Source organism: Bos javanicus, chromosome 5 (assembly GCF_032452875.1).
Source record: "Bos javanicus breed banteng chromosome 5, ARS-OSU_banteng_1.0, whole genome shotgun sequence".
Classification (NCBI taxonomy): domain Eukaryota; kingdom Metazoa; phylum Chordata; class Mammalia; order Artiodactyla; family Bovidae; genus Bos; species Bos javanicus.
Genome location: NC_083872.1, coordinates 112,483,755 through 112,499,185, shown reverse-complemented (window position 1 = coordinate 112,499,185; position 15,431 = coordinate 112,483,755). Strand labels below are relative to the sequence as shown.

At 41.6% G+C, this 15,431-nt stretch overlaps 1 protein-coding gene across 1 annotated transcript in view; it reads left to right on the top strand.

The window, feature by feature from the left end:
* The window catches only part of SLC25A17 (solute carrier family 25 member 17), a 42,896-nt gene extending 33,200 nt beyond the window's left edge, over positions 1-9,696 (top strand). The window contains exons 5-9 of the mRNA XM_061418625.1: positions 1,120-1,236; positions 2,197-2,342; positions 2,431-2,526; positions 4,689-4,771; positions 8,648-9,696. Coding sequence (XP_061274609.1) covers positions 1,120-1,236; positions 2,197-2,342; positions 2,431-2,526; positions 4,689-4,771; positions 8,648-8,795 — 590 coding nt within the window. The 3' untranslated portion in view covers positions 8,796-9,696. The remainder of the gene's footprint in view (positions 1-1,119; positions 1,237-2,196; positions 2,343-2,430; positions 2,527-4,688; positions 4,772-8,647) is intronic.
* Positions 9,697-15,431: the final 5,735 nt, after the last annotated feature.

The window sequence follows — 15,431 nt, the reverse complement described above, 5'->3', positions numbered from 1 at the left end:
CTTAATCTTGCTCTGTTGCTGTGGTGGTTGTTTGTTTTTTGATTGCACCACGGGGCTTGCGTGATCTTAGTTCCCAGACTAGGGACTGAACCCGTGCCGCCTGCAGTGGAAGCACCAAGTCCTAACCCTGGACCTCAGGGAATTCCCAATCCTGTTTGTAAAAGATTTCTCTTCTTTACGATTGTGCCTCTCACTTCTGAGCGTGGCCCGATAGCTTGGTATATGGTTGTTGGCTGAGTTTGTTCATTAGTTTACTTGTTAAACGTTTATTTAACACACATTTATAAAGTATATACTGTGCGTCAGGCATTTTTATTACAAGTCTGTCTGGTATTTTTCTCTAATCATTTCAGGACTGATGAGGAATGTCTTAATATCTCAAGATGGTGCTAAAATTGGGATCGTGTGTTTTCAAAACAGAAGCACCTGGCTCGTTGTATTGTTCCACTCTGAGGCCACCTTGGGTGGCCAAGATCCCCATCCTTAAGCTTGTAAGAATCACGATGCTTGTGAAGCTGTTGCAGGTGTTTTTGTGATGGTTCATAACGACTGCTTGCTGCCTGCCTGTCCTAATTCCCCGAGTGATGAGGAACTCTTCTGTGAGCCTCTAGTCCCTGTCGAAGTCCTTTCAAATGTCACACTTTCTCCCACCTGTCTTTTATGGTACTGGATCCGTACTCACTTAAAACCATGTGAGCTACTTACGTGAGAGTTGGAAGGTGTGTGTTTTATGTGATATTGTCATGGACTTATTTAGCATGTGATCAAGAAATCAGTTCCCCCATCTGAAAGCTGTTTTTAAAAACTGTGTTTAAAACTATATCAAAATTGCTACTTTGGATGCTGCATAAGTTGACAGATTGCCTCTTAGTGTACAAAGGAGGAAACTCTGCACTCTCCTCCCGTGGCGAGGCGCTGCTGCCGGCCAGCCTGCTCTCGGCAAGGCTTCTGAATTGCTTCTAACAGTGGTGGCTTGTGTTGTACCTTGGCACAAAGGGACACCTCACCTCAGGTCTCCTAGTAGGTCAGCAGAAAAATAACTGGAACAGGGACATGTTTAGCTTTAACATAAAGGTTACATTTTACTTTCCCTTTGTCTCGCCCCCTTTCTCTTTACAGGGGTGGTGAATGTGCTGCTCACAACTCCACTCTGGGTGGTAAACACCAGACTGAAGCTGCAAGGGGCAAAATTTAGGAATGAAGACATTGTACCGACCAACTACAGTGGTATCATTGGTGAGTGTCTTTTGGATGTGTTCCTTTTTAAAGGTTCTCTTTTCTCTTTGTATCTGGAATTTATCAGCATGATAAGGACAGCCTCAAATCTCAATGTCCAACAGTAAGCATTTGTTTAGCTCCTGTGTCTGTGGATTGGCAAGGATTTGATTCATCTAATATGACTCCAGCCTAGGATTCTCAGCTCCATGTGTCTCTCTTCCATTTCCTGGGACCAGCCTCAGGATATTCTTCTCTTGGTGATAGCAAAAGCACAGGAAGACATGCCTGATCATACAAGCATATTTCAAGCCCCCGTTTGCATCTTGTCTATTACCATCGTCTTGGCCAACACACTCCCAATGGCCAAGCCTCAAGACAAGGGATAGAGAAATATACCGGTGGAGTATAGCCCATAGAGCGAAGGTGGGAAGGGATGAATATTTCTGAAGAATAATTTGCTACTTTTTCTCCCCCAGTGTTGTCTTTGAATAAAGATACAAAATTAGTGTCTGATATCTTTGAGATTCTACTTTTTAATAGTATCACACTGCCAGTTTCTTCTTTCCCATCTTTCCCTCTTTATAATGAGGACAGTGATTTTCTTAAAAGGCAGTCCTATAAAATGAACTCTGGAGAACTGTCTTATCTTTTTCTGTACTGGCCTTCACTGTGAAACCCACAGGCTGTCGTTCCCCATTCTGTCTGTGTAATACAGAGAGCTCAGAGGTGGAGATGATCAGTACTGAGGAAAACTTGACCTGCTAACCCCAGATTTGTCAGGAAGGGTTGCCAACAATTGAAGTTAGTCTCTCAATAACTCAGTGACTGTCAGTATCTGATGATTCTCCAGAAGCAGTTAACGGATTAACTTGTCATTGCCAGAAGGAAATCTTGATAGAATCAGTCTGGCCTGTGTTCTGGGCACGTTGTCTTTCTAGTTAGGGGATTGTCCTCAAAGGTCCTTGATTTCTCGCTTAGATGCTTTTCACCAGATCATCCGGGATGAAGGGATCCTGGCTTTATGGAACGGCACCTTTCCCTCCCTGCTGCTGGTCTTTAATCCTGCCATCCAGTTCATGTTCTATGAAGGCTTAAAACGGCAGCTTTTAAAGAAACGAACGAAGGTAAGCCCTGATCTTGAAAGCTGCAAACAGCCCCTGACCCCTTCTCACTGTATGGACTGATGCAGTTCGTTCTTTGTTTGCCTTGCAGCTTTCTTCCCTGGATGTGTTCCTCATTGGTGCAATTGCCAAAGCAGTCGCCACCACGGTCACCTATCCTATGCAGACAGTACAATCAATTCTGAGGGTGAGTGCTGGGCTTCTCCTGCATTTAGACAGACAACATTCTAAAATAATGTGGTTTCTTTGTTTGAAGCAGTGTTAATAAAGCCGTGAAGTGCTCCAGAGCATTTCTCAGCCAATTTCCCGTTGTTTGATATTTTGCTAACTAGTCAGGCTGTCAGTTGGTTTTCTCTTTGGTTTGGAACAAAGTTTACACTTTGAATTTCTTTGGTCACCTGCTGTCTTAGAAAATCCAAGTATGGAGGAAGTTCTTTAAAGACCTCAGGAACATAATAAGCTTGCTTCCTTCACATTCAGGTTGATTGGCCTGGTGCATAGGGTAGATTTCCCTTTACAGAATCAGAGATTCATTCAGAAGGAATGAATGATGTAGCTTTCCTGAAGTATTTTCAAATTTCTAGTTTCTCATTCATTCAATTATTTATTCTTTGAAATATTTTTTTAAGTACCCATTCTACGAGCAACTGGGGTGCATGTGGTGAATAAAAGCCATAGTCCCTGCCCTTGGGAGTTAACCGAGGAGAGAGCGAACAAGTAAATCAGCATAAATAAGTAACTGCAGGTTGAGGAAGGAGCTATCAAGGAAGTAAGCCACATTCTGTGATTTAGTGGAGAGGGCCACAGTGGGGGTCTTCTAAGATGGCACGATTGGGGTGGGTCCTCTGAGGAGCCCTGTGTAAATCAAGACTTAAAGGAAGGTAAGGACCCAGCCATGCAAAGAGCAGAAGAAAGAGCTTTCCAGGTAGAGGGAACATGGTGTACTAAGAGCTTGATGAATCCTAGCAACTGAAAGGGAGGCCACTGTGGCTGGAGGTGGCTCCAAAGGAGATCAGAAAAGAAGCAGGATGGCTATGAGTGATGACTGGATTTTATTCTCACTGCAATAGGAAACCGTTGCAAGGCTTTAGACAAGAATAATGTGATCTCATTTATAATTTGAGAAGACTACTATGACTATTCAGGATAAGAGAAAAGGGAGTTTCAGGTTAGGAGGCTATTTTGGTCACATGTGTATGAGATGCGATGGTGGAAAGGGAGGGATTCAAGTTGCGTTTGGGAGAAAAAATTCAAAGGACTTAAACCGATGAGTAAAATGGAGGCGTTAATGAAAGTATTTTAGTTTGAAAAGATTATTCCCTTCTGTTAAAAGTATTTTTACCAATGGACTATTTTTCAATTGGTACTTAATATAAAGAATTTCAGTTGCAGTCAAATAAATGTATTTTGACATTTTTATAATAGAAACATAACATGCAGAGCTTGGACTACAGAGATTCTAACTGATTAATGTTTGTCATAACTTCTTAAAAGACTGGAAGCCATTCCATCAGTATCTAAATCTTCATCCTGGGCGTGATTTTTTCTTTTGAGGTAGAATTTTCCCCATGATTCTCTGTAAAAATGAAAACTCTCATGCTTGCTTCACTGGAAAAAAATTCTTATTTTCACTTATTTCATTGAAATATTTCATTTGTTTCATTGAAAAAATAGGATTAATGAAATCTAAATCTAAAAAAGCCACCAGGGGCTTCCTTAGTGGTTCAGATGGTAAAGAATCTGCCTGCAGTATAGGAGATCCAGGTTCGATCCCTGGGTCGGGAAGATTCCCCTGGAGAAGGGAATGGCAACCCGCTCCAGTATTCTTGCCTGGAGAATTCCATGGACAGAGGAGCCTGGCGGGCTACAGTCCACCAGGTTGCAAAAGAGTCGGAGGACATGACTGAGCGACTAACACTTTCACTTTCACATATTAAAAGGGTATTTTTATTACCATGTGCTGTAAGATGTTTCTCCAACATAAGTGGAAATTAAGATTAAAAAAAAGTGATAACAGGGCTTCCCTGGTAGCACAGTGGTAAAGAGTCCACCTGCCAAACGCAGGAGACTTGGGTTTGATTCCCCTGGGAAGGTCCTGCATGCCGTGGAGCAGTTAAGCCTGTGCGCCACAACTGTTGAGCCTGTGCTCGGCAACAAGAGGAGCCGCCGCAGTGAGAAGCCCAGCGACTGTAACCAGAGGGTAGCCCCGCTCAGTGCAACTAGAGAGCAGCCCGCGCCCAGTGACAGAGACGCAGCACAGCAAAAAAAGAAACAAGTAAATAAGTAAAAATTTTTAAAAAAGAAAGCGGTAACAGATGGTAATTATTTGTCTTGTTCCTTCTTCCTTAGTTTGGACGTCACAGACTCAACCCAGAAAACAGAACACTGGGGAGTCTTCGGAACATTCTCTATCTCCTTCACCAGCGAGTAAGGTGAGCTTTGTAGATGTTTCACATTCTGTCCTCTCTTTTAACAGCTGTCTCTGCCAAGAAGTGGTTGGATTTTCTTATCTTGTATTTTTGCCTTGGCAGCGGCATCCTGAAAACTTCTCCCTTGCCTGCTGTGCTCAGACATTTCTCATTTAGGAGCTTAGTGACACATGAGAGCATTTAGGGAAATTGTGGAAAAGTTCATGTCCCTGGTTCTTCGTTAGTCAGAAATATTCAGGACTTTTTTAGAAAGGGAATCTTCCAGTGAAATCCTGCCATTTGCAACAACATGGATGAACCTTGAGTGTTTTGTTAAGTGAAATAAGTCAGGCCGAGAAAGACAGATGCTTTGTGCTTTCACTCAATGTGGAATCTGCAGACAGACAAACTCATCAGTGCTGAGAACAGATGGGTAGCTTCCAAAGAGGAAGAGGGTTTGAGGGTTTGAGGGCAAAGTGGGTGAAAGGAGTCAGCTGTATGGTAGCAGCTGATTATGGGACCTGTGGTGGTGATCACTGTGCGGTGTATAGAGAGGTCAAGTATAATGCCGTACACCTGAACCGTGGCATTTCCCTATAGCCCAGTTGGTAAAGAATCCGCCTGCAATGCAGGAGACCCCGGTTCAATTCCTGGGTCGGGAAGATCTGCTGGAGAAGGGATAGACTACCTACTCTAGTATTCTTGGGCTTTCCTTATGGCTCAGCTGGTAAAGAATTCACCTGCAATGCAGGAGACCTGGGTTCGACCCCTGGGTTGGGAAGATCCACTGGAGAAGGGAAGGGCTACCCACTCCACTGTTCTGGCCTGGAGAATTCCATGAACTGTTTAGTGCATGGGGTCGCACAGAGTCGTGCATGACTGAGTGACTTTCACACCTGAAACAAAGGAGAGCCCTCCTGTAATCTAATCTAGAGACTGCTCTGCTGAGTAGTGCTCCATTGATCACGTATCCCAAAACCCCTTGTTAGAAATAAGCAGGTGTCAGAGAGCCGCAGTCATCATGGGAAAGGGAAGGAGGGTAGGCAGAGGAACAACAGCTGTAATCTCAGTTACGACAACAGTGATGATGATGGCGAGGGGAGTTAGCGTTTTTGAGCTATTATGTGGCAGACACTAAGCCAGATGCTCTACTTGGGTAATCTCACTTAATCCTCACAACAGCCCTTTGAGGCAGGTACTGTCGTCATCTTCCCATTTCTTTTAAAGGGGAAATCAAATAGGTCAGCACCTTTGAGGCAGAAGCTATTATAACTTTATTAGTGTTCCTAGAGGTAAGATATTTTAAACTAAGTTTATTATAAAAATAGAATATGCTTGGGATAAAAAATCAAAGATAAAGAATTGGTGTAAAGCTGAAAAAACAAAAATGCTGATCATACCAAGTGTTGGCAAGAATGAGGCAACTAGAACTTTCCTATGCTGGTGGGAATTAAGAATGGCACAAGCATTTTGGAGTGCAGTGTGGCATCTTCTTATAAAGTTAAACATACGCCTCCTATAGACCCAGCCATTCCCTTTCAAGGTGTTTACCCAAGACAAATGAAACATGTCTACACAAAGACCTGTGCATAAATGTTAGTAACAGCTTTATTTGTTAGAGCCCAAAACTGGAAACATCCCAAATGTCCATCATTGAATGAGTAGGTACAAGTTGTGATATACCTGTACAGTGGGATACTGTTCAGAAAGGAAAAAGAAATAATTATTGATACACGCAAAAATGTAGGTGGATCTCAGAATAGTTCCGCTGAGTAAAAGAAATCAGACAGAAAAGAATTCATATTGTATGATTCCACTTTCATGAATCCACCTGCCAGTGCAGGAGACGGAAGAGATGTGGGTCCAATCCCTGGGTTAGGAAGATCCCTTGGGGAAGGAAATGGCAACCCACTCCAGTATTCTTGCCTGGGAGCTTCATGGACAGAGGAGCCTGGTGAGCTACAGTCCATAGGGTCGCAAAAGAATTGGACACGACTGTGCACACACACACGCTCATCACTCAGGCTTAGAAAATGATCTACAGTGATGGCAAAGGAACGTGAGGACAGCGTCCTCCTGGGGATGACGGATGGTGGGTACGTTCATGACCTTGAACGTGGTGATGGTTCACGGATGTACCCACCAGTCAAAACTCGTCAAACTGAAATCATTTAAACTTCAATAAAGCTATAAATACATGCATATCTACACTGTTTTCTGTCTCTTTTCCAGGAGATAGTCACTATTAAAAAGTATATGTATTTCCAAAATACTGTATAAAAAACATATATTTTCCACTCCATTTCCAGCCCCCTCTCCTCTCTGGAGAATAGTAGGTGATGCTGGAAATTCCCAGCTTCTGATCTTTGCTTGGTCTGTCTGGTGACCAGCCCCACCCAGGAGTCCAGCACGGATCACCTCATTAGAACAGAAGACACTGCTGCCACCCAGGACTTAAGGGATTTAGGAGCTCTGTGTCAGGAACTAGGATCAAAGACCAATTGTTAGAATAAAGAAATGTTCCTAGTGTTCTTTTCACTTAGGAAATTATAAGCAAGAGCTCCTAAAACTCTGTGCCAGGAACTGAGGACAGGGACTAATAGATTTTTTTTTTTTTCTGTTATCTCCTAGCAGACCTCACCTTGAGAAATACCAAGGTGGAGTTTCTTGGGTTTCTTGGGGGAACATAAGTTAGCCAGTGAACGAGACATTCATGAGTCAAAGCTTTTCATTTCTATTTATCACATGATTCACTCCAAATAATAGGTTTTCACACATAGCAAGTATGTAAAATGTAGAATAGCTCCTGAATGGAGCACTTGACTTTTAATATCTCAGTCTGCATGCGTGCTACATAGAGCCCTGGAGTTGCTGATGAACTAGCAGATGAGATTAATTCACTCTCAATAATTAGCTCTGGAGACATCATTTACTCAGCTTCTGTTTCTAGCTGAAGCATTCTTCTCTGTTGTTGGAGCAGTCGTTCTAAAGGGCTGGTGTCCAGGCGGGCCTTGTCATCCTCATCACCTGGGAGCTTATTAGCAATGCAGATTCTTGAGTCCCATCCCAGGCTTAATGCTTCGGAATCTCCGTGGATAGGACCCAGCAATCTGTGGTTCACCGAGCCTTCCCAGTGATTGTGACATACACTAAATTTGAGAACCACGGAGTTAAAGGGTCAAATGTACAGAAAGACTCGGTATTGGAGAGATTTTCATTCCTGTCACTTTCTCTAGTTCTGTTCAGGCTGCTATGATCTAAACCAATTGGCAGCTCTCCTACCATTTAGGGACTGTTGCTGCTGCTGCTGCTGCGTCACTTCAGTCGTGTCCGACTCTGTGAGACCCCGTAAGCCCAGAGACGGAAGCCCACCAGGCTCCCCCGTCTCTGGGGTTCTCCAGGCAAGAACACTGGAGTGGGTTGCCATTTCCTTTTCCAGCGCATGAAAGTGAAAAGTGAAAGTGAAGTTGCTCAGTTGTGTCCGACTCTAGCGACCCCATGGACTGCAGCCTACCAGGCTCCTGCGTCCATGGGATTTTCCAGGCAAGAGTACTGGAGTGGGACTGTTAGGTTGAAATAACTTTGTTGAGAGAGCCTTAAAAAGTCAAGATCTAAAAGTTCTTTGTTAATATTAGATGTTGGCATTAAAATGGTTTTAGGATTTTAGGATCTGTACCCTGTCTGTGAGAACCTATCATCATTCCGCTGATTAATCATGGCTTTGAAGAAATAATCAACTTTTGTCAATTCCCAAGCACCTTCAAAGATAAAGTACTTAAGTAACAGAAGTCTGTTAATATCTAAAACTTTGATTGCTTCTTTTGATCCTAAGAAGAAGCCTTTGCAAAGTAGTATGTTTCTTTGAAAACCTTTTGTTTTTTCCTCATCCCTTCCTTTCAGGCGTTTTGGAATTGCGGGACTCTACAAAGGCCTTGAAGCCAAGCTGCTGCAGACAGTCCTGACTGCTGCTCTCATGTTCCTCGTTTACGAGAAACTGATGGCTGCCACCTTCATGGTCATGGGGCTGAAGAGCACGCGCAAGCACTGAGGCACCTCTCAGCCCCCGGCGCTCAGAAGTGCTCCAGACGGGGGGCGTGCGTGATTCCACTGTACTTGCCCCTTCCTCTGAGAAGTCTACCCTCATTGGCTTGAGATACATCCAGGGTTGTAGCCAGCTTGACTCATTACCAACTTAACTCTTTTGATGGTTGGTTGAGTTTTGTGGAGGAGGTTGGACCAATGGCCATATGAAAAGAACACATGATCGAAAACCTAAAAATGAAACTTGATGGGGATTTATTGATTTTCCTGAAGGGAATGGACTATTGCTCTCATGTATAATCTTCTCCAGTTAAAGTCTTTTTGAAATTTACCAGCTATTCTCTTTCCCTGAACCACCCCCCGGCTCCAGGTTCTACAGCCGATTTGCTACCATGTAATTCTCTTGGTATTCTCCTCCTATATACTTTTGCACGTCTCCATCTTGGTATTTTCCTCACTAAAAATGTTATGACTATGCCACAGGCATGCCTATTATTCTTGAGCTTTTTTTCTCCTGATTCAGGAAAGATATCTTCTTTAGTGTGTGAGCTATTTATTTTGTGGGGGAAATGAAAATGATTAATTCCAAATGATTCTCTTATAAACTGTAAGCATCACTTATTCTTTCGTATCTGACATAATTAAAAAATATTTATTTTGAATCAACCTTTTCACTACAGAATTTGAGGTTTTGTGTTCATCCATATGGGCCCCAGTAAATTGTAAGCACAAAAGCGATTCTTCAAATTTGCCCTTTAGAGTATTACATTGGGTTTACAACCAGCTGGTAAAAATCACAGAAAAGGGAAAGGGAGCAGATACCTTGTTTAGGCTCTGGAATACTGTCTTCTTTTGTAAACTCATGGTAGAGGCTGTATATTTTGAGAATAAACTTCTGGTTAAGGTTATTTCTGTTTGAAAATGTTGCTTAGAGTCCTGCTACTCAAAGTGTGGATCCCAAACAGTAGCATCAACATCACCTTGGGAGCTTGTTGGACATGCCATCCCAGACTTTCTGAATCATCTTCTGTGTTTTAACAAGATACTCACGTGATCTGTACTCATCAAAGTTCAAGAGAACTTAGAGCTCCTGACTCCACCGAAGATGCAGTTGGTTTCAATTATGGAAACCAAACATCGATATCGAAGGAAAGGTAGACTAATGTATTATATTAGAGCATCCTGTGAAAAGACCAGAAGTTCTGTCATCATTTACGTTCACCTCACAGCACATGTTCAGGTTGGTAGGACTTTCATTATGTGGTCAACAATGAATTTTGACGTCTCAAGGCACTCAAGAAGCAAACCCTCTTGACATGAGTAGAACAGCAGCTTTTTTAGACCTTATTTTAGCCCCTATATCAAAATGACAGGTTTTTCATTTATAAGTCTTATTCAGTCAATTAAAGTAATAATGAAGTGTCTGTGTCTATTCTATACTAGTATTTAAGTTCAATTTTGAGAGTGGAAATTTATTTTCTCTCATCCTGGTGGTAATTTCAAAATACATGATTATTAGACTAGTAATAATCAAAAGATCATTGTGTTGTTCTAGAAAACAAAACCTAAGAGGAACTCGTAATCAGAGAACTAGACTGAACACTTCTCTAAAAGCTAGAGAATTGGCCCCACTAACTGCTTTTTATTTTATTTATATATTTTATTTTTTAAAGTGTGTGTGTGTGTGAATGTGTCAAGGCTTGAGTGGGGACTTGGGAGAAGAATGACCATAAAGATGCCATGTGTACTTCTGTTATTCTTTTAATTTTTAATTTTGATGTTCACTTTGGAACTTGAATTTTGAGCTCAGGGTATTATGAATTGTTGGTATGTTAAAATAATTCCCAAGTCAGGATATATAGTTATATTGGATGTTTATGATGTGGGAATGTATCTGATGCTTCTTTTTTATCTGATTTTATGAGGAAACAATTTCACTTTGAGGTTTATGTTCCCTGTGGAAGCTAAGCTCACTATGAGTTAATAACTCACCCAGTTTTATAACCTTTGATTGTTAATAAGTTGCTTGAGAAAACTAAGGAGCTGAATTCTATACTAGGGGAAGGGAAGACTTTCTTTCTGATTCTTTATGCAGTTTCTCTAGAAAATGAGGATTAAGAACCTTAGAGATTATGTTAGAAAATTTCATCTGTAAGCATTTAATCTGTGCTTTAAAGTGGACATTAAATGTCCTTTCTTGTCTATTTTACTGTTAAGTTTGAAACACAAAAATAGGATTTACCATCAGAACATAAGCAGTTGGAGTTAGAATCTTGGGTTTTATTCTCAGCTCTGCCACTAACAAGTTATGTCATCTTGTGTTTCGGCTTTTTTATAAGTGGAGGCAATAATACGATCGATCCATCTCAGAGGGTATTTGAGAGCTCATAATGTCAGCTAAATCCCTTTATGATCGTGGGAGAAGGAAGATCTGAGTGAAACTTGTAACAAGCCCAGATTTATATGGCAATTTCCCTTCTTAAAGCTTATACACTTTCTCATTTTATAATCCCAATACCTCTGTGAAATAGGGGGCAAGTAACCATATTCCCATTTAATTAATAAGGAAATTGAGACAGCTATCAAATGACTTGGCTGGTTGGAGCCAGGACTAGAGTTGGGTTTCCTGCAGTCTAGTGTAATGATTACAAGAATGGGTTCTGGAGGTAGACCCAAGTTCAACTCTGGTCTTGCTCTCTGCCAGCTGTGGGAACAAGGCAATTGCCAAACGGGTATAAAACTCCGTTTTCTCAACTATGAAATGGAGATGATGATAAACCTACCTCATAGGGTGATTGTGAAGATTGAATGAGATCATATATATAAATTTCCTAGCACAAGGCTTGCCATATAGGAAGAGCTAGATAAAAGTGACGACTATTACTACAGTATTATTATTGATGAAGGATATGACTAATAGATGCAATTGTAGTTCAGTGGAAAGCACTCTGGGTTTTGAGTCAGATCTAGGTTCAGACTTTCATTCTATCACTTAAAAGCATTGTGGTGTGGAGTCACAGATGTAGAGGATGGACTTGCCATGGGGAACAAGGGTAGGGATGGATTGGGAGATTGGGGCTGATATGTACATACACTATATATAAAATAGATGGCTAATTGGGACCTACTGTATAGCACAGGAAACTACTCAATACTCTGTAACTACCTATATAGGGATAGAAACTAAAAAAGTGTGGATATGTGTATGTGTGTAGCTGATTTACTTTGCTATGTAGCAGAAACTGGCATGGAACTGTGAATCAGCTATACTCCAATGAAGATTAATTTTTTAAAAAAAGCATTATAGCCACAGACAAGTCATTTCCTCTCCTTTCTTAGTCTTTATGTGTTTATCTGTCCAATAGAAATGATTACCAGGCAAGGCTATTTTATATGTGTGTGTGTGTGTGTGTGTGTGTGTGTATAATTTTTTCATTTTTAGAACCAGCCTTGCAAGGTAATCACTTCTGTTGGCTGGGTGAGGATGTATGTGTATATGTGTGTGTGTGTGCTTAGTCGCCCAGTCATGTCCAACTCTTTGTGACCCCATGGGCTGTAGCCCTCCAGACTCTTCTGTCCATGGGCATTCTCCAGGCAAGAATACTGGAATAGGTTGCCATGCCCTCCTTCAGGGCATGCCCTCCTTCCCAACCCAGGTCTCCCTCACTCCAGGCAGATTCTTTACCAACTGAGCCACCAGGGAATCCCATATATATGTATATATGCATCTGGCAGAGTATATGACCTATAAATATGCTTAATAAATGCCAAGGTTTTCCACTCAGATGTAATTGACATATAACATTTTATTAGTTTCAGATGTACAATGGAGTGATTGCATATAGGTATATATCGCAAAATGATCACCACAGTAAGTCATAAACATCTACCACCAAAACATGCACCAGATAAATGCTGTTTAAACCAAGAAAGCCAACTATATTTTACTTTGAGACAGTATTTCGTCTTCCCATTTGTTTTATTAGTGAACATGTCTTTTCTGGAAGGCTTTTGTGTACCTCATCAAAAGTGAAGCCAAACCCAGTAATTTTATGTTTTAACCACTACAAGAGTCCCTTGGACAGCAAGGAGATCAACCAGTCAACTCTAAAGGAAATCAACCCTGAATATTCATTGGCTCCAGTACTTCGGCCATATGATGTGAAGAGTCAACTCATTGAAAAGAGCCAACTCATCTTTCCCTAATACTGGGAAAGATGGAGGGCAGGAGGAGAAGGGGGTGACAGAAGATGAGATGGTTAGATGGTATCACCAAGTCAATGGACATGATGCTGCAGTCCATGGGGTTGCAAAGTGTCAGACACGACTGAGTGGATAAACTGATTGACTGACTAGACGGTAAAGAATATGCCTTCAGTGCAGGGGATCCAGGTTCAATCCCTGGGTCGCAAAGATCCCCTGGAGAAGGAAATGGCAACCCACTCCAGTATTCTTGCCTGGAGAATTCCATGGACAGAGGAGACTGGTGGGCTACAGTCCAGGAGGTTGCAAAGAGTTGGACACAACTGAGTGACTAACACTTTTCTTTAAGTGACTGAACAATAATCCAACATTCAGATGAAGGCACCCAAATGTTTATCAGTTCATCAGTAAAATATGAACTGGTTCAGTAGCACTGAGTCACTGGCTGAGCTACTGTCTCATCTTCGCTCTCTAGAAAAGCTAAAGAATTCTGACTTCATGGCACCAAATGCCACATGTCTCTGGAGAGCCCTGCTTCTGGGCTGATGAATTACTTACCTAGCAGTGTTGACTGTCACCAGAATACCAAAGATATACAAAGGCTCACTTGTAGAATATTTTTATATGCAGGAAATGCAACTGATGTGACCGCACAGGATTTTTACTATAGAAATGATTGGACCTTGGGTTAGGCTTTCTTTATGGGGCATACTGGTAGCCCCTGAAAATTATGTTCCTTGAGACACAACACGGTAAGAAAATAACTTACCATGGACTGCATGAGAAAAGAGAAGATAGAAAATAACTATAAAGACAGAGTGGAGAGGAAATTAGGAGACGGATATGAGGGTCAGGGGGAGGTGGGGACAAGGCACCAGTGCCTAGCATAGCACTCAAGAAAACATGCTCAAAAAATGCTCATAGACTAGGCAGTGAACTGTGGAACCCACCAAATGAGATCCAGTCTGGGGAAGGGGAAGGAAAACTTGGTTTGGAACTAACCGTGAGAATGGGTAATGGAATTTCTGTGTGTAGAGTGCCTGGTAAATGCCAGGCACAATGAAGTTACATATATCTTGATACCTTTGTAATAACTCTAAATACATGAGATTGATTCCCATTAACAGATAAGATAGTTAAGGTTTCAAGGGTAATTTATCAGTGGTCACTCAATGACTGAGGGTCAGGATTTAAAATTTAGGCTGACTTCAGAACTTTCTACATTGCCACACTACATTCTTCAGATGTCCCTAAAAGTAAGCCTTCTGAGCCAGTGTGTGCATTCCCTTTTCAAACTTAGAGGAACATATGATTGAAGATGTGTAACTCTTTCTGTAATGAACTGTGTGAACCTCTATATGGTGCTACAAGGCTCAAGGGAAGCCTCTGGCTTCTGAATCCAAGGGTGGCTCCATAAATCCAAGTCTTTCTCCTATTCTTGGTGGAGATAAGGAATCAGCTCTTCCTGGAAGCCTTTCTGGAATTTTGTGTTCTCCTACTCACCCACCTCCAAAGACTTTTGTGCACCTGTACTATTTTGTATGGGCTTCCCTGGTGGCTCAGCGGTAAAGAATCTGCTTGTCAATGCAGGGGTCACAGGTTCAAACCCTGGTTCGGGAAGACCCCACATGCCGTGGAGCCACTAAGCCGTGCACCACAACTATAGAGCCTGTGCTCTATAGAGCCTGGGAGCCACAACTAGTGAATGCCACGTGCCTAGAGCCCGTGCTCCACAAGAGAAACCACTGCAATGAGAAGCCCACGCATCACAGCTAGGAAGTAGCTCCCACTAGCTGCAGCTGGAGAAGACCCGTGCACAGCAGCGAAGACCCAGCACAGCCATAAATAAATCTTTTAAAAAAAAATCGAGAAAGTCCTTTCTATTTCTCTTTTAATTTACAGCTAGTTTATAGGTATGACATTTACAGATTTTTTTCTAATGCATTCTTTCTCACTTTATTCTCTCTATTGAAAGGATTAATTACTTTTGTACTGTACAGGTGGAGAAGTGAGACACAAATCTGGGTCATGTCGCATAGCAAAGGATTGGGAGTCAAAAACAGGAGTTCCTGCCCCTTGGTAGTCTATCCAGTAAGCTTTCACTGGCTTGTAATACTTGGAGGTTTAAAGTTTTTCTTTTAGTTTTGGAGATTTTTTTGGTTATAAAAAATAACACACAGTCATTAAATTTTTTCAGAAGATACAGAAAAGAAGAATGAAGTGAGTAAAGATATATTCCTGTATGCCTGTGTTTATATATATCTTCGTATATTCTTACTGCCCAGAAATCACTGCTAATATTTCACTATATCTATTTTCAGACTTGTTTAAATACACAAATTCACAGATATATTTAGGTAGGATTTTTAAAATGAGATCAAACTATGCCTAACTTTGTAACTTTTTGATCTCAAATATAACTTGCTGTCAATAAATATGT